This window comes from Thalassophryne amazonica, chromosome 18, assembly GCF_902500255.1.
Source record: "Thalassophryne amazonica chromosome 18, fThaAma1.1, whole genome shotgun sequence".
NCBI lineage: Eukaryota > Metazoa > Chordata > Actinopteri > Batrachoidiformes > Batrachoididae > Thalassophryne > Thalassophryne amazonica.
This window is the reverse complement of record NC_047120.1, coordinates 50,673,396-50,697,916: the sequence shown is the minus strand read 5'-3', so window position 1 is coordinate 50,697,916 and position 24,521 is coordinate 50,673,396. Positions and strand designations below refer to the sequence as shown.

General features: G+C 40.8%; 1 protein-coding gene across 1 annotated transcript; it reads left to right on the top strand.

Moving 5' to 3' along the window:
• On the top strand, positions 1-24,284 carry LOC117531141 (band 3 anion exchange protein-like). The gene is given in 19 exon segments (XM_034194177.1): positions 1-119; positions 2,532-2,575; positions 4,254-4,422; positions 4,514-4,649; positions 6,119-6,195; positions 10,203-10,244; positions 15,129-15,313; positions 15,829-16,039; positions 16,163-16,366; positions 16,456-16,604; positions 18,428-18,622; positions 18,732-18,861; positions 18,864-18,964; positions 19,096-19,185; positions 20,782-20,948; positions 21,049-21,290; positions 21,379-21,548; positions 23,443-23,616; positions 23,733-24,284. Coding segments are annotated over 17 exon segments (2,511 nt in total). The 5' UTR covers positions 1-119; positions 2,532-2,575; positions 4,254-4,265; the 3' UTR covers positions 23,814-24,284.
• Positions 24,285-24,521: the final 237 nt, after the last annotated feature.

Here is a 24,521-nt window from a genome sequence, read left to right as displayed (position 1 = left end):
ATCAGGCTGTACCCCCACTCAGGGAAGCAGCTTCCAAGACACTGTGTTTATAAAGTCATGCTTTTTTGCTAGTGTGGGGTCAGTCACTTGAGGCCGCTGTTGGCGACTGTCTGCAGAAGGTAAGTGTCACTCCATGAAAACCTAACTGTTGTTTTATGAGAAATGATCCAGTTATGGCTAAATGCAGCCATTTCCGATTGAAAACAGACAAGAAATTTAAAAACTTTCTGATGGCTTTAATAAGATTAAATGTCAGCTACAACCCCAATTCCAATGAAGTTGGGACGTTGTGTGAAATGTAAATATAAACAGAATACAATGATTTGCAAATCCTCTTCAACCTATATTCAAAACACAATTATTTCATTTTTATGCAGGTGACTGTCAGATTTACTTACCACTGAAAGGTAATAACCCGAACTCCTTTAGACCTCTTTTAGAATGTCTTAAGGACATCAGAGCATGGCTGGCCCTGAATTTCTTGGATTTTAATGAAAATAAAACAGAGGTCATTATATTTGAGCCAAGTGGGCCAGGTATTTTGCCATTTGACCTGGGGCCCCCTCAAATCCTATGTAAAAACCAGTTGTAACCAACCTTGGGGTAAAAATTGATTCAGCTCTTAAAATGGACAAGCAGATAAATAGAGTGGTGACTGAGAAATGGCTTCTTTCAGCTGAGACAACTCTCCAAAGTTAAGCCTTTTTATCTTGTTGAGATTTAGAGAGAGTCTTGCATGCATTTGTAACCACTCGCCTGGATTATTGTAATGCCCTTTATGTTGGTATTGATCAGGCTTCGCTGTCGCGTTTACAAATGGTCCAGAATGTTGCTGCTCATCTCCTGACAGGAACACAGATGTGAGCACATAACCCCTGTTCTTGCCTGTCTACACTGGTTGCCTGTCTATTTTAGAATTAATTTAAAAATTTTATTGTTTACTTTTAAAGTTTTGAGTGGCTTGGCTCTCATGTATCTGGCAGACCTCTTACATATATACACCCCTTGAAGGTCTCTCAGATTGGCTGACCAGTTACTTCTTGCTGTCCCCAAGTCGAGACTGAAACACCGTGGTGACCGAGCTTTTGCTGTGGTGGCCCCAGACTGTGGAATGAGTTGTGTTTGGATGTTAGCCTGGCTCCTTCATTAGAGGCTTTTAAGTCTCACTTAATAACACATCTTTTCTCTAAGGCATTTTAAAATTGTTTATGTTCTAGTCAGTATTAGTCATGTTGGTCACTTTTCTTTTTTTTTACTTATTTTTTGTTTTATCTGTGTTGTATTTTATTATTTTATTAATGTCTTATTTGGAAAGCAGTTTGTTAACTTTAATGTTGTTCTCCGGGTTCGCAGGCAGCGTGCACTTGGAGTGGGATTGCCCAGGAGTAGTTAGTATTTGTAGCAGGGTGGGGGGGGCACAAATGCTTCATCTCAGAAAGCTGTATAGCAGGTGCCTGCTTCATGTGCTTTCTTACTTTGACACTGACTGGAGAACCATTTCCTCTCCAGAAAACCTCTTGCTTTTGAGTTTACCATCTAAATAGTATTGCACCTGTTGCTGGTGCACCTTCTTTTAAAGGCTATGACAGGTGACACTGGTTTATTTCATGTCATGTGACTAAATACAGCATTGCATTATAAACTTTGGATAGACCAAAGTTTATGCACTTGCGCTCTAGACTATGTGCCATAGATCATTAAGACTAGATCCCTTTGGGTGCTCACTCGTTTTTCACTCGCTGTCACCACAGCAGACCTGATGTGGATTTGCATGTTGAATTGACACAGATTTTATGCCAGATGACGTTTCTGATGCAACTCCACATTACATGGAGAAAGTGGCAGGGGTGGGGTTTGAACTGAGAACCTTCCACACTGAAACCAAGTGCACAAACCACTTGGCCAAGTCACATTCAGTTCATGCTAACAATTTTATGAAGGTGAATTGAAAGATCCATCCGTCTATCCATCCATCTATTCTCTTCTGCTTATTCCATCCATGTTCACAGGCCACTGGATCCTACAGAGTCTGCACTGGGTAAGGGTGGAGGGGGTCAAATATTAAGAAATACAAACAGTATGTCACATCTGCCTGCAGTTTGCAAAAAGTGAGTGACTGTGCAAGACGTAGACTAGTGAGGGAAGCCACCAAGGCTTCTCTGACAACTCTAAATGAGTCCCAAGCTTCTGTGGCATTGATTGAAAAACTTTTCACAGTGTAACTTCAGTGTGTTGTAGTACAAGACTCTTAATGGTGGAAGAGCACCAGAAAGAACTTGTAAAGTTTAATCACCTAAAGGAAACAGTACATTATTAAAGGTGCAAAGTGGTCAAATGTTCAAAGTCTTTGCAAAGTACAGTACATCATGAGCACATACAAAAATTAGATGGATCCAAAAGTACAACTGGGCATGAATGGCAAATTCACAAAAGTGTGATATGGTGCAGCATTGTATGGCATATATGTTTGTTTATTTTGTTACATCCTGGCATGACTGTAAAATGTCCTACCTTGATGTGTTGTTTTCCAGTTGGCTGAAACATCAACACCAACACCAGGGCACAGGGTCAGCAGGTAAGGAGACAGCCACACACATGGACACGTATGTGTGCACACGCATTATCCAGGCACACGACTTGTATTGACAGTTCAAATATGTCGTGGGTGACAGATTTCAGGCTCTTACCAGAAAGACCAGAAACAAGCCTACAGTCTGCTGGTTGCTCGGACAGGTCAAACACCGTGTCCCTCACAGACATAAAGTGTCACCTGGACGTCACCATTCCCACATTGTTGAGATTCATAACCATAAAGAGAGTAACCCTACCTGTTTTTAAAAGCGAGAATATACTGAATGTAAGAGTGATAGTAACTGTGTGAGATAGGGAATATATATATATATATATATATATATATATATATATATATATATATATATATATATATATATATATATATGTATACACACACACATAGAGTGAGAATAACTGTATGAAAGAAGGAATATACGTGAACATGAAAATAAAATAACTATGAGAGGGAATATATGTGAGAGTGAAAGTAACTATTTGAGATAGGGAGAAAAAATGTTTTATATATATATATATATATATATATAGAGAGAGAGAGAGAGAGAGAGAGAATAACGGCATGAGAGAGGGAATGTATGTGAACATGAACATAACTATGTGACAGTGAAAGTAACTATTTGAGAGAGGGAATATATATTTATGAGATTGAGAATAAATGCTTGAGAGAGGGAATATATAAATGATAGTGAGAATAACTGCATGAGAGAGGGAATATATATTTATGAGATTGAGAATAAATGCTTGAGAGAATATATAGATGATAGTGAGAATAACTGCATGAGAGAGGAAATATATAGACAGTGATAATAACTGCATGAGAGAGGGAATATATAGATGATAGTGAGAATAACTGCATGAGAGAAGGAATATATATATATATATATATATATATATATATATATATATATATATATATATATATATATATATATATATATATATATATATATATATATATATATATGAGATTGAGAATAACTGTATGCAAGATAGGGAAAATATATGGACCTGAAAAAAACTGTGAGAAAGGGTAAATGATGATATGTGATGATATATGTATGTGTGTGGGTGTGTATATATATATATATATATATATATATATATATATATATATATATGTATATATATATATATATATATATATATATGTATGTGTGTGTGTGTAAGAATATATGTATATGAGATAGGGTAAATGATATGTGATATATGTATGTGTGTGCATACACACACACACACAACATTCAACATTCCACATCATAAATTGATGAAACAATTTGTGAGGGTTCCAGTGTGCACAAAATTGCTCTTGATCACAGAATGAACTAAAAAGTCTAAAATATTGCTAAATGTACTTAAAGCTCACATACATTGTTAAGTTTTTTTGTTTTAGTTTTTATATTTCATATGCAGATGAGAATTGTTCTTTTCTTTGGACACAACACACAGAATGTCCGGTGCAACCACAGTTCCCCGCTCTTCACCGAGATTACTGTAGAGGTGTTTGTGGGAGGTGCAAGTACGATTCATTCACCTGCCCTGTCCACACTGTCCCTGTCCATCTCTAAAACTCAAGCACGTATTTGAGACATATTTGTGTCCACATTAGACCATCTGTAACTGGGTACCCAGTGCTCATTCTGTGCTTTCATGTGGACGTTTAGTTAAACGAGACAATGACCGACCAGAAACAGCAGCCCTACTGGCAGGAGACGGGCCGATGGACGAGTCACGAGGAGAGCTTCGACCCACAGGCTGGAGTGTGGGCATCCTCCCACATCTCCTACCTGACCTTCAAAAGTCTGATTCAGCTCAGATGTGCCATGAACACAGGTCAGTAATGAATTACACAAATCCAGTTATTGGGGGCATAATCCATAAAACTGCTCTCCTCCAACTTCCTCATTTTATCCAACATGTCAAGGTGTGATGATTTTTGACTGTGAAGAGCAGAGCCTGGCGGCGGTCTCTGAGAAAATGGTCAACGAGATGGTTAAGAAGAAGGAGATAAGGCCTGGAGACCAGGAAGGAGTGCTGAAAGCTCTGCTTCATGACCACAGGTATCCTCAAACACATCACCTTTGCAATGACTCAAACATAAATGACCTGCACTTATGTGATGCTGGTGCCAACAGCAGTGAGCGACATCGTAACGTGTTTGGCACACAGAATACATAGCTATTGAAGGGGATCAAACCTGTAATTACGGAGAATCATCTCCAACCGCCAAACTACACTCTCTGTTTAGGTCCTTATTAAGGGTGACCAACCTGCTTGGCGTGCACATGTAAAGATGCAACAGAGCAGAGCAGACCGCGCTCATTTATCTCCGAAACGTCTGAAATGCCGGCGGTCAGTCCATAAGCATTTGGACAGTGACATGATCTTTATGATATTGCCTCTGTACACAAGTACAATGGTGTTAAAATTAAATAATCAAGATGTGATTGTAGTGTGGACCTTCAGCTTCAAATCAAGGGGTTTAACGAAAATATTCCATCAACCATATAGGAATTAAAGGCATTTTTATACATAGTCTCTCAATTCTCAGAATCCATAACTAATTGGATAAACTCAATATAGTAACTGTGCAAGAAGAGGATTAGTGAGAGAAGCCACCAAGACAACTGTGACAACTCTAACAAAAGCAATCATAGATTTCTATCGTCCGCCAATCCGGATCCGGATCACCTCCAAAATATAGTGGAGGCTTCCATGTCCTAATATCTATCTGTGGTGCAAATTTGGTGAGAATCTGTGAAGTAGTTTTGAAGAAATCCTACAACGCCTATATAAAGTGAATTCTTGATCCTGAATCCGGATTTGAAATCTGGATCACGTCAAAAATTTAATGGAGTCTTCCATGGCCTAATATGTATCTGGTGAAAATTTGGTGAGAATCTGTGAAGTAGTTTTGAAGAAATCCCACAACGCCTATATAAAGTGAATTCTTGATCCAGAATCCGGATTCGAAATCTGGATCACGTCAAAAATGTAATGGAGTCTTCCATGGCCTAATATGTATCTGGTGAAAATTAGGTTAGAATCCGTGAAGTAGTTTTGGCATAACCCTTCAAAGCCTATATAAAGTGAAACTTGATTCAGAATCTGGATCCGGATCTAGATCACCTCTAAAATTTAATGGAGCCTTCCATGGATGAAAATGTATCTGTGTTGAAAATTAGAATACTTTTGCAAGTATTAAAAATATAAAAGTCAAGATGATGGGTTGCATAAGTAATCAGCCCCTTTTGTATAATACGCAGTATGTATATAACACATGTCTCTGTTGATTTTTGCTTTAAATAATTTTTAGTTGTCCTATGTCTACCAATTTTCTAGACTGGTTGCTTTGAAGATGTCGTCATTTTTCTGACAATATTGATGCTATATAATGACAGAAAAATGAAAAAGAAAATTGTAAACAGGTCTGACCTTATGAAACTGATCGTTATTTCTCAGTATTTTCGCCAACCACCAGTAAAACATGTTTTTTTTAATGATAATACCAATAAATTTCTCCCTTTAGCCAATCTCCTGACCTGGAGAGACAAGCTCTGACTGACACGGTGGACTTGCAGAGGTTTTCAGTTCAGGAACGTGTGAGTTATGATTGTCAGTTCGTTATTACTCATAACACCACTGTGCTTATTTCATAATGACAAGGGCAGTGACCTTAAAGGTAAAAATACTTCTGGCATCAGGGTAGATACCTGCATGGAAAGTTACATTTTTAACTCTAAAAAGTGCATTTTACATACTTATACATTCACTTTTTTGTTGATTCATCAATTAACTCCATCTATTTTCTATACTTGTTTACTCCAGTTAAGGGTCACAGGGGAACACCCTGAACAGGACGGCAGTCTGTCACAGGACCAGATACACAGTGCATCCGGAAAGTATTCACAGTGCTTCACCTTTTCCACATTTTATGTTGCAGCCTTATACCAAAATGGAGTACATTCATTTTTTCCCCTCAGAATTCTACTCACAACACCCCATAATGACAACATGAAAAGTTTTTTTTACATTTTTGCAAATTTATCAAAAATAAAAAAGCAAGAAATCACATGTCCATAAGTATTCACAGCCTTTGCGCAATACTTTGTTGATGCACCTTTGGCAGCAATAGGGCAGTGTAGACTTGTTTGAACTCTGCTTGATATTGCAGGATTTGACCACTTATGGGGACAGCTGCTCCCGTTGTGCAATATATACGCGGCATAACTTCACACGGGAAAATGGTGCACTGCTTTGTTTTTGGCTGCAACCACTGAAGCAGTCACGAAAACTGCAGTTTTTTTCAGTTCCCAGTGGAGAAGAGAAGACGAGGCAAATGTGAGAGGTCGTGTCGGTAAGTGTTAGCCTACACAGCTAACCAGACTAGCTGCGTTCTCTCACCTGCACAACTGCCTTGACATGTTTGAGCTCCAGGTCATAAACAAACCGCAACACATGTCCACTTTCCACCACATCATCACTTTTTCTTTGCATTTTCATTTTGTTTGTGTGTAATTTGCCCAAAAACTCAGAGAAAGTGCTGTGTTTATGTCCCCGAAAGTAGAGAAATTACATCATATGCGACATATTTTACCCCTTTATCTTTCCCTCAATCCTGACTAGTCTCCCAGTTCCTGCTGCTGAACAACATCCTCACAGCATGATGCTGCCACCACCATGCTTCACTGTAGGGATGGCGCCTGGTTTTCTTCAAACATGACGCCTGACATTCACCCCAAAGAATTCAATCTTTGTCTCATCAGACCAGAGAATTTTGTTTCTTGTGGTCTGAGAGGCCTTCAGGTGCCTTTTGGCTCCAGGTGGGCTGCCATGTGCCTTTTACTAAGGAGTGGCTTCCGTCTGGCCACTCTACCATACAGGCCTGATTGGTGGATTGCTGCAGAGATGGTTGTCCTTCTGGAAGGTTCTCCTCAGTACACAGAGGAATGCTGGAGCTCTGACAGAATGACCAACAGGTTCTTTGTCTCGTCCCTGACTAAGGGCCTTCTTCCTTGATCGTTCAGTTTAGACGGGCAGCCAGCTCTAGGAAGAGTCCTGGTGGATACAATCCTCTTCCATTTATGGATGATGGAGGCCACTTTGCTCACTGGGACCTTCAAAGCAGCAGAAATGTTTCGGCACCCTTCCGCAGATTTTTGCTTTGAGACAATCCTGTCTCGAAAGTCTACAGGCAATTCCTTTGACTTCATGCTTGGTTTGTGCTCTGACATGCACCGTTAGTTGTGGGACCTTATAGGTAGACAGGTGTGTGTCTTTCCAAATCATGTCCAATCAACTGAATTTACCACAGGTGGACTCCAATTAAGCTGTAGAAACATCTCAAGGATGATCAGTGGAAACAGGATGCACCTGAGCTCAATTTTGAGGTTCATGGCAAAGGCTGTGAATATCTGATTTGTTAGTTTTTTTTTTTTGTTTTTTTTTTTTGTTATTTGTTTTTGAATAAATTTGCAAAAAACAAAATACAAAAAAAAACAAAAAACTTTTTTCATATTGTCCTTATGGGGAAATGTGTGTAGAATTTTGAGGGAAAAAAATTATTTCATTCATTTTGGAATAAGGCTGTAACATAACAAAATGTGGAAAAAGTGAAGTGCTGTGAATACTTTCTGGATGCACTGTAGGCAGGACCAACACATTCACACCGGCATGCATTTCATTAATCAATTGATCTTATATATATATATATATATATATATATACACACACACACACACACACACACACACACACACACACACACACACACACACACACACACACACACACACACACATACAAACAAGTTATACACATAGAGAGAAAGAGAAGGGGGTATGATTCATTAACTATGTTTATTTATTTATTTATTTATTTATTTATTTTTGTCCTTTGATCAATTTTATAAAAGCATCAAAATTTCTCATCTTTTTTTATCATTGCCACACTTGGCAGGCCACAGAAGAAAAAAGAGAGAGGATTAATTCCACCAAAGCTAAAGACAAACAACAACTGATACAATCAACAAAAAACAAAATAATTAAGTAAATTCTGCAGCATAAAACAGACTGTAGTGAGAATTTGTGGTCCTACTTCATATATTGTTAACAGCTCTGTACTTTGTGTTAAATCAACTCTGTCATGGCGTTAAATCACCTCTATTATTGTTTTAAATAAACTCTGTCATGGTGTTAAATCACCTTTAGATTTAGAAGAAGAAGAAGAAGAAGAAGCAGAAGAAGAAATAAAAAGATAAGGAAAAGCTTTGCAGTAGACCTGTTCAAAATGTCAAATGTTACAAAATCTTTTTGCCACATGTTGTTCTGTTACACTAATAAAATAAAAGATCTGTGCTAAATTTTATTGCAATCGGACATTGTTTAGGGCTCCCCCAGAAAGCAACAATTTTCCCCAAACAAGCAATGTAGTAATCCAATAATTCCAGTAATGTTCTCCTCTGGGTGACTAATTAACCACCACTTTTTGCGATGAGAACCCATCACATGTACCTGTAAAAGAAAAATAATGGCATCAGAGTCTTTTCCCATTAGGGTGACGTTGCCTTGCCAGCGGAGGGAGAGGAAAATGTGTCACTCTGGGGGACCTCAAAATCTTATCTGATTGAGTTCAAATTTGGTCTGCACCTATAAAACCCCAAGTAGAACAAAAACAACATGTGGCCCCAAGTCTCCTACAACTTTTATTTTTTCACTAGATATAACATGAACAGCCCTAGTTTGCAACAAAGTAATATAGATTCTCCCCAAAGAAGAACCAGCACAAAACAATACAACTGGAAAAAATCATATCAACATCTACAAATGGCACATACAAAAAAGAAAGCATTGCAATGCTCAATAATCAATCAATGAGAATACAACATTTAAAGCTTATGGTGACTGCAGACTTGACGCGAACTATAATCCTACACACGCATCGATTCGTGTATGCGTCATTGAATGTTCCAGCCCAGCTGAGGAACCACTGGTCATAGTAAGTCCCTTCGGCTGCTCCCTTGTTTGCACTCGGGGTCGCCACAGCAAATCCAAGGTGGATCTGCATGTTGATTTGGCACAGGTTTTACGCCGGATGCCCTTCCTGACGCAACTCCACATTACATGGAGAAATGTGGCAGGGGTGGGATTTGAACCCAGAACCTTCCGAACTGAAACCAAGCGCATTAACCACTTGGCCACCACCCCTCTGGTCATAGTATCTTTATTTTGGCATCAAACATTTTGCACAACACAAGTTTCTATCAGTTCTAATGGAACACTCTGTCAGAAACTGAACCGTTACCATGGTAATGGCCAAAAACAAAAAAAAATTGACCCACTGCTAAGAGCCCAGTAGCCACTAAGTCTTTAGTAACACATTTGCCAAACTTCCATTGATGAGACAAACTTTTAAAATTTGAAAGCATATCTTGTGTAGCTGAATGATGCATTCAAATATATTACCTAAATCTGTGTTTAACAATTTTCAGTAAGGATTTGAAGGTCCGTGTTCCTTTCAACAAGTTATGCTCTCAAACGTTAAATGATCACAATTCAACTTTTAAATTTGCTCAAGTTGTTGTTCTGATCATGATAACATTTCTTTTCCTTTAGAGGACGCTTTTGACGCTGTTGAGGCCTCCACGGTGCTCGTAGGTGAGCCAGAGTTTTATTATTTTCATCTTTGTGGTATATACATATGAGGTGTGGGAAGGTCTACCGCACTAGCGCCATTCCATTTTGGGCATGTCCAACTCATTTGTGTTGTTTACAGAATGCATGTTTTGACATAACATGAAATGAACCAATCAGAGTGTTAGCTGTAAGCCCCTTTAAGCCTGGAGTGTACCAAGTGCACTGCCCTCTGTTACTGAGAAACCACAAACAAGTGAGAGGTTTTCTGGCAAGTTAATGAATCTGCTCCAACCTGTCAGACTGTGCCAGTGACCACCAAAGCTTCCCGAGGTGAAGCAAGTGAAGCACAGAGCTGACGCTTTGTGTTTTCCATCAATGTTTTCTTTTGTTTAATGGTTATTTTCAGTTCTTTTTCCATGTATACATACAGGGTATACATGCATCGTGAACCCACTTATGCAATGTGCGTCTGAGTTTTATGCCCTTTAAATATTTCTGTGTAGGCTCTCAGTTGTCCAGGTGGTTTCCATAGTAGAGAAACTTGAATCTTCGACTGGACTGGGTTGCTTGACACGAGGACGTTTCGCTTCAAATCGCAGAAACTTCCTCAGCTAAAATTCTTGCTCTGGTAGTCTGACTTCTGTCTTGACTCTTGTAGAGACGAATAAACAGAAGCCACAAACGCTGGAGTTTTAAACCTAACCAGACCCCTCCTACTGAGAGGCAGACTGCTATAGGCTAGTGACTAAACAATAGCTCTAATTAGCACCTATTGTGCTCTAGTTAGCACCCTCCTAATGACAGGGCAGCTGTCCCTCCAAATGATGGGATGGACGCCTCTCCTGCTGGCTCCCTTGACGACTCTCCTGATGATGTGAATGACTCATTACCATGAACAAAAGACTGAAACTGCTTTGACCTGAGTACCCCATTGTAAACAGGGGACAAGGCGTGTCTCAGACCCCCTCCCCGGTTAAGGCTGGGTTTCAACTGTTTCACATAGAATGCCTCCTTGACCCCTCTCTCAAACCATTTCTTCTCTCTGGCTAAGATTTTACCTTCCTTGTCCTCAAACGTGTGGTTAGTGTCTTTAAGGTGGAGATGAACTGCAGACTGAGGTCCACTGGCGCCCTCTCTGCGGTGCTGGTATGGCCTTTTGTGTAAAGGTTGCTTAATCTCACCTATGTAGTGTTCGTTACAGTTTTCCTGACATCTGATAGAATACACTACATTGCTCTGTTTGTAACTAGGGATCCTGTCCTTAGGGTGAACTAATTTCTGTCTCAAGGTGTTAACCGGTTTAAAGTAAACTGGGATTTTGTGCAGTCTGAAGATCCTCTGTAGTTTTTCCCCTACTCCTGCTAAATAAGGGAGAGACACTCCTCTTCTTCTTGTCTCTGTCTCCTGTCTATCTGGTCTCTTTGTTCTCTGGGACTTCTGCACTTTGTCCAGGGACCATCGTGGGTACCCACATACTGTGAGGGCTTTCCAGACAAGTTGTTCTTTAGCCCTTCCCTCTGCAGTTGTGGGCACCTGTAGGGCTCTGTGTTGAAGAGTCCTGATCACCCCGAGCTGTGTTCAAGGGGGGTGGTTTGAGTCAAAAAACAGACATTGGGTCAGTGTGCGTGGGTTTTCTGTAAACCCCTATCTGGAGCTACCTGTTCTCCTCCAATCGTAACATCACAGTCCAAGAAGGCTAAATGGTTGTTTCTGGCATCCTCACTTGTGACTTGATATTGGAGTCCACCGAGTTGATTGTTTCTGTAAAGTCCTCAACCTCCTGTTGCCTTGATTTTAACCCATGTGTCATCAGCATATTGAACCAGTGACTGGGAGGGATGCCCATGAAAGACATCAAGGCTGTCTTCTCCACTCGCTCCGTGTACAGATTGGCCACAATGGGGAATACCGGAGACCCCATCGCACACCATGGATCTGCCTGTAGTATTCCCCCTAAACACGAAATACTGGTGTTAAGACAGATCTCCAAGAGTTGGCAGATGTGGTCTGGTGTGAGTTTGGTTCTTTCAAGTAGAGACACATCCTCCAGCAGTCTCTGCCTCACAGCAGAGACGGCCTCAGCGGTGGGGATGCAGGTGAACAACGTCACATCAAATGACACCATAGTTTCATCTGCCTCCAGCTGCAGGTCCTTGATCTTGTTCACAAAATCTTGTGTGTTCTCCACATGGTGGTCTGAGTTACCCACTAGAGGAGCCAAAATCCACTTGAGGTGTTTGGCCAAATTGTACGTGATGGAATCTGTGCTACATACAATAGGCCTGAGTGGCATGTCCTGTTTGTGGATTTTGGGCAGTCCATAGATGCATGGAGTGGTGACCCCAGGGTACAGTCTGTAGTATGCCTGCCTGCATGTTGATGAGTCCGTCTTTCTCCAGGTTTTGGAGGTAGCTAATGATTTTCTTCTTATAGCTGCTTGTGGATCTGCCTTTATCCGCTGGCACTGTTTAGTGTTGTTTGATATGTTTAATGGCATCACTGCAGTAGAGTCAGCCATTAAACATAACAGTTTGTCAGAGTCAGAAGCTGGGGACCCCGACTAAGAGTCACAGCAGTGCTGAACAGTGCTAAGCCACCTCCATCCAACATCACAGGAGAAGAACGGAAAGCTTTGTCAGCACTGCAAAAGGACCAAAGCATCCTTATCCTGCCAGCGGATAAAGGTAGATGCATGGTGGTCCTGAACACATCGGACTACGAGGCCAAGATCAACAACTTGCTCAGTGACTCCAATACATACGAACATCTGAAGAGAGACCCCACAAGCGGCTATAAGAAGAAAATCATTAGCTACCTCCAAAACCTGGAGAAAGAGGGACTCATCGACATGCAGGCAGGCATACTACAGACTGTACCCTGGGGTTGCCACTCCATGCATCTATGGACTGCCCAAAATCCACAAACAGGACGTGCCACTCAGGCCTATTGTATGTAGCACAGATTCCATCACGTACAATTTGGCCAAACACCTCAAGTGGATTTTGGCTCCTCTGGTGGGTAACTCAGACCACCATGTGGAGAACACACAAGATTTTGTGAACAAGATCAAGGACCTGCAGCTGGAGGCAGATGAAACTGTGGTGTCATTTGATGTGACATCGTTGTTCACCTGCATCCCCACCGCTGAGGCCGTCTCTGCTGTGAGGCAGAGACTGCTGGAGGATGTGTCTCTACTTGAAAGGACCAAACTCACACCAGACCACATCTACCAACTCTTGGAGATCTGTCTTAACACCACATATTTCCTGTTTAGGGGGAATTACTACAGGCAGATCCATGGTTGTGCAATGTGGTCTCCAGTATCCCCCACTGTGGCCAATCTGTAATGGAGCGAGTGGAGAAGGCAGCCTTGACGTCTTTCACGGGCATCCCTGCCAGTCACTGGTTCAGATATGTCGATGACACATGGGTTAAAATCAAGCAACAGGAGATTGAGGACTTTACAGAACACATCAACTCGGTGGACTCCAATATCAAGTTCACACGTGAGGATGCCAGAAACAACCATTTAGCCTTCTTGGACTGTGATGTTACGATTGGAGAGAACAGGCAGCTCCAGACAGCTGTTTACAGAAAACCCACGCACACTGACCAATATCTGTTCTTTGACTCAAACCACCCCTTGAACACAAGCTCGGGGTGATCAGGACTCTTCAGCACAGAGCCCTACAGGTGCCCACAACTGTAGAGGGAAGGGCTAAAGAACAACAACTTGTCTGGAAAACCCTCACAGTATGTGGGTACCCACGATGGTCCCTGGACAAAGTGCAGAAGTCCCAGAGAACAAAGAGACCAGATAGACAGGAGACAGAGACAAGAAGAAGAGGAGTGTCTCTCCCTTATTTAGCAGGAGTAGGGGAAAAACTACAGAGGATCTTCAGACAGCACAAAATCCCAGTTTACTTTAAACCGGTTAACACCTTGAGACAGAAATTAGTTCACCCTAAGGACAGGATCCCTAGTTACAAACAGAGCAATGTAGTGTATTCTATCAGATGTCAGGAAAACTGTAACGAACACTACATAGGTGAGACTAAGCAACCTTTACACAAAAGGCTAAACCAGAACCACAGAGAGGGCACCAGTGGACCTCAGTCTGCAGTTCATCTCCACCTTAAAGACATTAACCACACATTTGAGGACAAGGAAGTTAAAATCTTACCCAGAGAGAAGAAATGGTTTGAGAGAGGGGTCAAGGAGGCATTCTATGTGAAACAGTTGAAACCCAGCCTTAACCGGGGAGGGGGTCTGAGACACGATTTGTCCCCTGTTTACAATGCGGTACTCAGGTCAAAGCAGTTTCAGTCTTTTGTTCATGGTAATGAGTCATTCACATCATCAGGAGAGTCGTCAAAGGAGCCGGCAGGAGAGGCGTCCATCCCATCATTAGGAGGGACAGCTGCTCTGTCATTAGGAAGGTGCTAACTAGAGCACAATAGGTGCTAATTAGAGCTATTGTTTAGTCACTAGCCTATAGCAGTCTGCCTCTCAGTAGTAGGGGTCTGGTTAGGTTTAAAACTCCAGCGTTTGTGGTTTCTGTTTATTCTTCTCTACAAGAGTCAAGACAGAAGTCAGACTACCAGAGCAAGAATTTTAGCTGAGGAAGCTTCTGCAATTTGAAGCGAAATGTCCTCGTGTCAAGCAACCCAGTCCAGTTGAAGATTCAAGCTTCTCTACTATGCCCTTTAAATACCACACATGCACCATGCTGGGCTTCAAGCCTGGTTATTTTGCTTGTCCATGACACAATCTCGTTCTACTGCCAGACACACTGCACCTGACCACACTTCGGCTGGGTTTCTTTTCTTTTTTTTTTTTTTTTTTGCCAAAACTCATATGCTGGTGGATTTATGAATGCTGTATTTTTGTTTCTGTCTGAACCAGGAGCCTTGAACTTTCTGGAAAAGCCTACGGTTGTTTTTGTGCGTCTGAAGGAAGCAGTGGCCCTAGACTCTGCTTTGGAGGCACCAATGCCTGTGCGATTTATCTTTGTTCTGATTGGCCCAGGAAAGAGTGACTTGGACTACCATGAGACTGGTCGTGCTATGGCAGCTCTTATGGCTGATAAAGTGAGTTATCTGACACAGGATCATTACAAAAAGAGGATTCAAAATGCAAGAGCCACTTAGAGGCCATATTAAGCACACTTAACTTATCATTTTTTGGAATGGTCAACCATTTAGTTTAGGAATTGTAGTCAAGTCTGTTGTCAAGCTTAACATCCAAATAGGTTGTCTTCTCATCACTAGAATGAACTCGGTATAATCCATTATTGAGTATCTAGCAGAGGTGGGACGGAGTCACCATCAAGTCATGAATCAGCAAGTCCCAAGTCAAGTCTCAAGTCATAATGACCACCAACTGTTTGCAAGCTGACTTGAGACTTGACTTGGGGCTTGCAGAGTGATGACCTGAAAATGACTTGACAGTGACTTCGTTCCACCTCTGGTATCTAGACCATCGACATATTTATCTGCACAGCACTGTAGTCACAGAGAATGTTAAATGGATATCCAATGATTATGAACTGTTGGGTTCAACTCTCCAACCTGTGGCCTTCACTCTTCTCTGGTCACTGTCACAGGTGTTCAAACAGGCAGCTATTCAGGCAAAGAGCACCAATGAGCTGATTGATGCTGTGACCAGCTTCATGGACTGCAGCGTCGTCGTTCCGCCCACCGAGATAAAAAATGAAGCAATGCTTGCTTCATTAATTGGCTTTCAGAAGAAATTACTGCAGGATAGGTTCAAGCCATCAGAAGAAAAACTGTCCCTAGAAGACAAGCCTCGCAAGGGTGCGTCTTAGACTCGTCTTTAAGAAGACACTTTACTGTGTAGTTTTTATACACATGCTCACACAAAACTGCAAGGTACTTGAACAGTTTTCTCAAGTCTGTACGTTCACTTGTCTTCCTCAGTTTCCATATCTACCGGGCCTCTCCCTGAAGATCCCTTATCCCGTACGGGTCGACCATTTGGTGGGATGATCCGAGACATCAAGAGACGCTATCAGTACTACAAAAGTGACATCACAGATGCTCTAAATGCTCAAGTACTCGCTGCTGTCATCTTCATCTACTTTGCTGCCTTGTCTCCTGCTATCACTTTTGGTGGACTACTGGGTGTGTTTTGTTTGTTTGCACCAATTATACAATTGCCCTATTTCTGTTTTGTCTAATACAGCAAATATTTGCCACTTTTTTCAATCCAGCTGATAAGGTAGACAACATGATAGGAGTTCCAGAGCTCCTGATCTCCACCAGCATCCAAGGGATCATCTTCTGCTTTTTTGCTGCTCAGCCTGTTCTGGTCATTGGGTTTTCTGGACCTCTGTTAGTGTTTGAGGAGGCCTTCTATGCTGTGAGTGTTGTTGGTAAACCACATCAACAGCCAGACTTTGATTATATTGTAGTGGATTTTTGACAAATTTAGGAACTATATGAGGGTTGGCTGAAATGTCCATACATTAAACCAGATGCCCTTGTAGAATAACACCATATGTGGGTTATTTTACAATATAGAAAATTACAATATCACCTTCTCTGCAGATAAAACAACCATGATGTTTCCACTGCATCATGTAATGGTTCTTTCTGTATGACTCAAAGGACTCAGCATTCATCCTGGGTTACCAATTGTTTGATGAAATTAGCTGAGCTTCTTCAAAATGGTCTAAGTAGGTCTACCTTGTAGATTAGATTAAACAGGACCCATTAAGCAAAAACCTTTGATACTGAAAGTTTTTTATGCAGAATGCTCTCAATTCTCATACAGGAGATTCCAAAAGCATTAGCTGTCGAAGTGATAGTCAGATGGCTATCATACATTCATGTGTACCTATCATGATCAGTGTTTCCCATTGTGGTGTTGGGTCATCTTCAAAGCTCTTTCTAATTTTCGTAAATTCAAATACCCAGTTTTGTGGTATTGAAAAGGATGGAATGACGCCAAATGATTAGATTAGAGATTAGATAGATCCTTTGAGAGACTCCCGTGAGGGAAATTGAGGTTCCAGTAGCACTGTATAGCAGCACACAGGATAAGAAGCAGACAGAGTATCAAAAGTGAAAGTAAAAAAGAAAAATTTGCAAATATAAATACAAATACACAATATAAATACCAGACATACTGATCAATACTGGTTTACTGGTTACTACTGTTCCTCTCCTTCCCGACCTCTGTCTTCCTGTTACTTCTGCTCCCCCTTAGTGAGGAGTTGTACAGTCTGATAGCCTGAGGGACAAAGGAGTTTTTCAGTCTGTTGGTCCTGCACTTGGGAAGGAGCAGTTTGTGGCTGATGAGGCTCCTCTGGTTGCTGATGACGGTGTGCAGAGGGTGACTGGCATCGTCCATAATGTCCAGCAGTTTGTCCAGTGTGAATGAGGTCTCTGGACAAAGGTGTTTAACAATACCAAAACCTCTGCAGGAAAACAAAGGTCCAAGTCTTTAAGGTCCTGGCACTTCCCATCTTACTGTGTAGTTGTGAGATTTGGATGTTAACTAGTGACCAAAGGTAACAACTAGTTGTCTTTGGTACTGGGTCTGTTTGGCAGATCATTGGGTAAAGCTTGAATGACTTTGTTACAAATGAGCAGTTACAAATGGAGACGCAGATGAGGAGTATCATTGGCATTGTGAGGGAATGTCAGTTGTGACATTTTGGCAATGTGGCACGTTTCTCTCTGGGTATGATTCTTCATGCAGGTGTCTTTGTGTTGAGTACTCCAACAAGGGGAGAAAGCCAAGGGGACTCCCACGTTCCACCTGGCTGTGGTAGACAGATAGTCACTTTCAAGAGTTGGCGATGGACCAGTTGTCTGCTTGGCTGGTTGCCATTCAGGGCCCAAGGTGGTCCTATATACTGTGGTGGATACAGCAACATGTGGCACCATCACATGCTTAAAGACCTGATCTCATCTGATGCCAAGTGGTTTCTGTTTTTACAAATCTTCACTACAGTCAAATTTCAGCATCTTCTATAAAACCTCAAATACAACCATACAAACAGTTAGCAACAGTACAATTAGTCACTCATTCATAATCAACCCACTACTGTTTCAGTCTGCCCTCATATTAAAGTCCTCTCTGCTTTTTTCCAACTTGTTCATTATCATATCGTAAAGTTGATGGTTTTGATGACAAAATGTGAGCAAAGTTCTTTTTGTTATCATTCCCAAATTCAGTTCTGCGACACCCAGGACATTGAGTATATTGTCGGGAGAGTATGGGTTGGCTTGTGGCTGGTGGTAATTGTGGTGATCATTGTGGCCTTTGAGGGGAGCTTCCTTGTGCGCTTCATCTCTCGCTTCACCCAAGAGATCTTCTCCATCCTCATCTCCCTCATCTTCATCTATGAAACCTTTGCCAAGCTAGCAAGAGTAACCATCCATCTCACACAGTGCATTCCATCAGTGCATTTAACTATATCTCTGTGGGGAAAAAGAAATCACTCTTCACCTACACTTTCCTGATTTTGCACCTCTCTAGATCTTCAAAGCCTATCCTCTAATTCTGAACTACCATCATCTGAACGAGTCTGTAGAAAATCCCTGGCATCCCAGAATGGAAGAGACAAATGCTACGGGGACCACAACCATTGTCAAAACCACTCAACTTCCTTACCCAACACAGCCCTGCTGTCCATGTGCCTCATGTTTGGATGTTTCTTTGTAGCCTTCTTCCTTCGTCAGTTCAAGAATGGGACTTTTTTTCCTGGAAAGGTGAGATGGTTGTGATTCCACAAGCAATCCTATGTAGATATATTTTTAACCAAGTATTTTGAACCACTAGGTCAACTGTTTATTTCTTCACCATTGACTTTTTGGTGATGTTATTGATCTCTGCTCTCCAGCTCAGACGTTTGATTGGTGACTTTGGGGTACCTATTGCCATTTTCCTCATGATTGTCGTGGACTACAGCATACAGGATACCTACACTCAGGTTTGCCCTCACTTCCTAGACTTTAAAGGTGTACTCCTCTATGATTTTCTTTATCCCTACCTTTACCCAGTAAGGTCTCTGGTTCCCTCCTACAGTATATTTGCTAGCTGTGTCCCTCACTTTCTTTCTCCTTCAATTTTACGTTAATTATTGGCATTGCCAGTCATAATTGAAGGCCTACAGTGTTTCTTCAGCTCACCATTGTTGTCGGGACTAGTGATACAAATAAGGGACAGCAGCATCAAAAACAAGACTGAAACAACCCCACTATTATTTTAGCCAGGTAAAGTCTCAAAGATAACATGTTACAGTTCTACTAAATGGAAACCACTCTGAGTTTGTGGGAGTGTGAATTATATTATAGCACTGATGTAATTAATGTGAGGCTGTGAGCAAACAGTGTCAGTCAATGCATTGGGGGAAATCACAACTATGCATATAAAAAATTAAGTCACTTGTTAGATTTTCCTACCAAGCAACTTTTTTTTTTTTTAAAGATTTGTATGTTTTCAGTTTTTAAAATGGGCTTGCCAACTCTGGTGGTGTCCAGGTTTACTGTTTGAGGGTCAGAAAATCTGGCCTCCAACATCATCTATGACATTGCCACAGAAAAAGGGTGATGGCGTCTTATTGCTGTATTTTAACCCATGTGGGGTCAAAATTCAAAATCCTTTCCAAATAAGCTCAATTTTGATCATACTGACAATATAACATTGTGAATCCCTTATTTGAATACTAAGGAACAGAATTAACCCCTTAACGCCCATCGTCGCATATATGCTACAATCTCTGACTCAAATATGCAACTTACCAAATTGACCTGTATGCCCGTTGTCGCAAATTTTCAACATACCATCATTATTACAACCCCTGGCAAAAATTATGGAATCACCGGCCTCGAAGGATGTTCATTCAGTTGTTTAATTTTGTAGAAAAAAAGCAGATCACAGACATGACACAAAACTAAAGTCATTTCAAATGACAACTTTCTGGATTTACAGGGTGATTCCATAATTTTTTCCTCAGAATTGAGTGATTCCATATTTTTTTCCTCTGCTTGGTCTAAAAAAGTAACCGTTACTGACTGCCACAATCTTTTTTTCTTGATTTCTTATAGTGTTTCTTAAAGCCAGAAAGTTGCCATTTGAAATGACTTTAGTTTTGTGTCATGTCTGTGATCTGCTTTTTTTCTACAAAATTAAACAACTGAATGAACATCATCCGAGGCCGGTGATTCCATAATTTTGCCAGGGGTTGTATTATAACATTATAACATAAAGTCATTACCAGAATACCCAATATTACTATCTAGTTTTTGTGCAAAAGTGAAATTAATAATCTCAACATTATTTACCATCTACTTAAAGGCAAAAACACACACAAACATTTTTTATATACAGCTATTAAATTTGGGCATTAAGGGGTTAAAGTGGTGTTGAACAACATTTTGATGAATGAAATGGTTTTTAAAAAATCAAAAGGGACACCATATTTAGCTCTTAGTATTGTTCCATGTTAAGCACAGGGACAGGCTTCAGACTGAAGAGCTTGGTGTGAATTGATTTAATTAAAAATCGATGATTATCTTGTGTACAGAAACTTATGGTTCCCAAAGGTCTAATGGTGTCCAATCCTGCCAAAAGAGGCTGGCTGATCAATCCCTTTGGAGAACACAAGTCTTTCCCTATATGGGTGATGTTTGCGTCCTGTGTGCCGGCCTTGCTCGTCTTCATTCTGATCTTTCTGGAGTCTCAGATCACAACGTGAGTTATTACATTGCCACAAGTAAATCATACATCTTTTCAGTCTGAAATATCCAAACGCTCATCAAAGTTGTCATTCCTACCTTATGTATCTCATCAGTTTGATTGTGAGTAAACCTGAGAGGAAGATGGTGAAGGGTTCTGGGTTCCACTTTGACTTGCTCCTCTTAGTGGGCATGGGCGGAATCAGTGCTTTATTTGGCATGCCATGGCTCAGTGCCACCACAGTTCGCACCATCACCCATGCCAACGCCCTTACCGTCATGAGCAAAGGACCAAAACCCGTCATCGAGAAGGTGAATGAACAGAGGGTCAGTGGTATTCTGGTGGCTTTATTGGTTGGTATGTTCTTCTTCTACTACTCTATGCCTACATCAGTTGAGTCACATTAAAACACAGTTGACTATCCTTAATCTTTATTTGTGTCAAGGTCTGTCAATTTTGTTTGAGCCCATCCTAAAACTAATTCCAATGGCGGCCTTGTTTGGCATCTTCCTCTACATGGGAGTTACGTCACTGAGTGGCATCCAGATGTGGGACCGAATGCTGCTCCTATTCATCCCAAAAAAATACCACCCAAATGAACCCTACGCCACCAGAGTGAGTGCCACCAGATAACCACTTCACTATGTACATACTAAACATTAATGCACTCGTGATTGTGTTTAGCACTGTGGAACTTTAGTTACAACATGCATCATATTGGTTACATCTACAAAGGCAATCATTACAGCATACAACTCTGCCAATGGTGGCCTTGGCAGGTCTGGCTCTTCATAACATCTGGATGAAACTACACAGTCCACATACTGACTCAACTAACCGAATTAGTTCACTGACCCAACTGTTTGATGTACTAATTGAAAAGTAAAAATGAAAATAATTTCATGTCGCATACTACATTTTACATGTTTTTTTTCTGGACATTTTGCCATATCTCAGGAACTAATGGTCATATGGTCTTAAATTTGGCTTCCAATCATTTGCAAGATACAAGTTCATATCATAGTATAATTTGAGAAATGTTTCTTTGTTTGTTCCAGTAGTCCTCTGAGGTGCTTGGGCCAGTTTTCACCAAACCTTCTCTGTGTATAAAGGTTGACTCCAGTATTGCCGTTAAGGGGTTTGTTTAGGCAAAGTTCAGTCAAAGGTCAACATTTTGTTTGTTTTACAAAGGTCAAGGTCACTGGGATCAACATTCAAAATTACGACATTTTTCACTCCAGTGTCCACCAAACGTGGCACAGATATGTGGGTATGGGTTCTGGAATTGCCCAGGTGACATCCAATTTACCAAAGATCAATCATTAATGCCAAGGTCATTGAAACAAAAATGTAGGCTTTTCACTTCAATGTGCATCAAACTTTTTGCTCAACTGGGATTGGGTTCCAGAATTGCCCAACAAGGTCAAATTTGCAAATCAGAATCGAATTTATTGCCAACTAAGTTCTCACATATAAGGAATTTGATCTGGTGTTGTTGGTGCATAAACAAAAATAAAAAAGAAAAGGGGGAAAAACACTTCTGTAAGAAGTAAAAGAGTCAGTTCGTCAAATAGGCAAAACTATGTTCACTGTAACATAAATAAATATAACGTAGTGGAACGGGACTGTGCAAAAGCATGTGATTGGTGTGCAGTACCTTTCAGTGCAGGGATGACCAATCTGTACTTTGTGGAAGTGTGGGGGGGGGGGGTAAATGGGGGTCTCTGGCATTATTTATTAGTCTAGTTGCAGATGGAAAGAAGCTGTTTTTGTGTCCTGATAGTCCTGATGGACCTCAGCTGTCTGCCAGAGGGGAGGGTGAAAAAAAGTTTGTGTACTGGTTGAGAGGGATCGGCCACAATCTTCCTTGCAAGCCCAGGGCCCTGGATGTGTACAGGTCCTGTAGGGATGGCAGAGTGCAGTCGATCATCTTCTCAAGTGGGGGTCAAACTCATGTCTTCCGGTCTGTTTGTTCACCTAAGTCTCCCAGGCTCCTTTGGTGATTTCTACCGAACATGGTATGTCAATGAAGGTTGGCCCTGAAATTGATGTTAGAAAACAGATTTTTGCGAAGCTCAAGGAATTCGATTTTCAGCCCGATTTGGACTGAATTGGGACACACACTAAGATGGATCCTAGCAATGACTCTACCCCTTCCAGGTTCTTTAACATAACTCAAAACCAATAAATGCCCTCATCTTGTAAGCTTCCAAATTAAGAGTTGATGACAAACTGATTAAACTTTGATGCGTCAGCTCAATACAAAATGCAAGTTTGTTTTTCCTATAAACCGCTGTCTGGGATTGTTGCAGAGAATACGTTTATCATCACATGCGTGATGGAAATTGGGAGTGGGTGTTGTCGAGCTTTCAAATATCTTGACATGAACTTGCATGTCAGTTTCTTTGATTTCCATGCCTAGGTCTAGTTGCCTCCACTGCTTATTTTAATGGTCTGGTCACATTACACTTGTGTTTTTTTTATTACTCTTTTTGCATGTTGAATACAGGTAAGCACTGGCAGAATACACTTGTTCACAGTCATCCAGATAACATGCCTTGGGATAATGTGGGCTGTGAAATCCAGTCCAGCATCTCTTGCACTTCCCTTTGTAATCATCCTCACCATCCCTCTACGTATGTTTCTGACCGGCCGCCTCTTTACTGACCTGGAAATGAAATGTGTAAGTGGCAATTTCTTATTTCATTAAATACAGCATGGAAATATGTTTTGTATTCAGTAGTATTTTTTGTTAACATGGAATAGTAAGTGTTGATTCTTCTGTTTGTTGTATTTTAGCTGGATGCAGACGACGCTACAGTGACATTCGAGGAGGAGCCAGGAGCGGATGTATACTTTGAATCTCAGATGCCATTGTAGATGACAGCTCCCATCCACCTTTTGGATAATAAAAAAAAAGACATTTAGTTATATATATAACTAGCTCAAATGAATGTTTAATGTATCTGTTCTTTGAGTGTTTTTTCCATTTATGCTGCATGTTGTGTCTCAATTATGTTGTCAATCCAGATAAAATCATTGAAAAAAATTATCTTCAAATATTCAAGGGTTCTCCTAACATTTTTACTCATGACTTCTTTATGCAGTTTGTCTCTGATAGCTCGCATTATTATTAGTATTATAAAGGCAACTCAATCCCACAACTCAAGCAGTTGTGGGATTGAACGTAGTATTGCAGGACTTGCAACAATGTCAAAGTTCAGTCTTAAAGCTGCAGTGTGTAGGATTTAGGGGTGTTTATTAGGAGAAATTAAATATAGCATTCATAACCATGTATTCATTAGTGTGTAATTGCACTAAAAAAACTGATGCATTGGATGAACTTAATTAAATTATAAGCAGGATTTCCATCTAACAAATATATGTAGCCCCAACTCAAATAAAGCACATTCATGCAAGATAATTTAATTTAATTTAGGTGGGACTACATATATTTATTATAGTGGAGCAGATAAGTATGACTTTTGGCCAGAATTGTTCACTTGGTCATACAAGCATCAGATTTGGCATGAATGATTTCATAAATCAGTGTTTGAGGAAAAAAAAGTGCTGGCCACTTGAAAATCC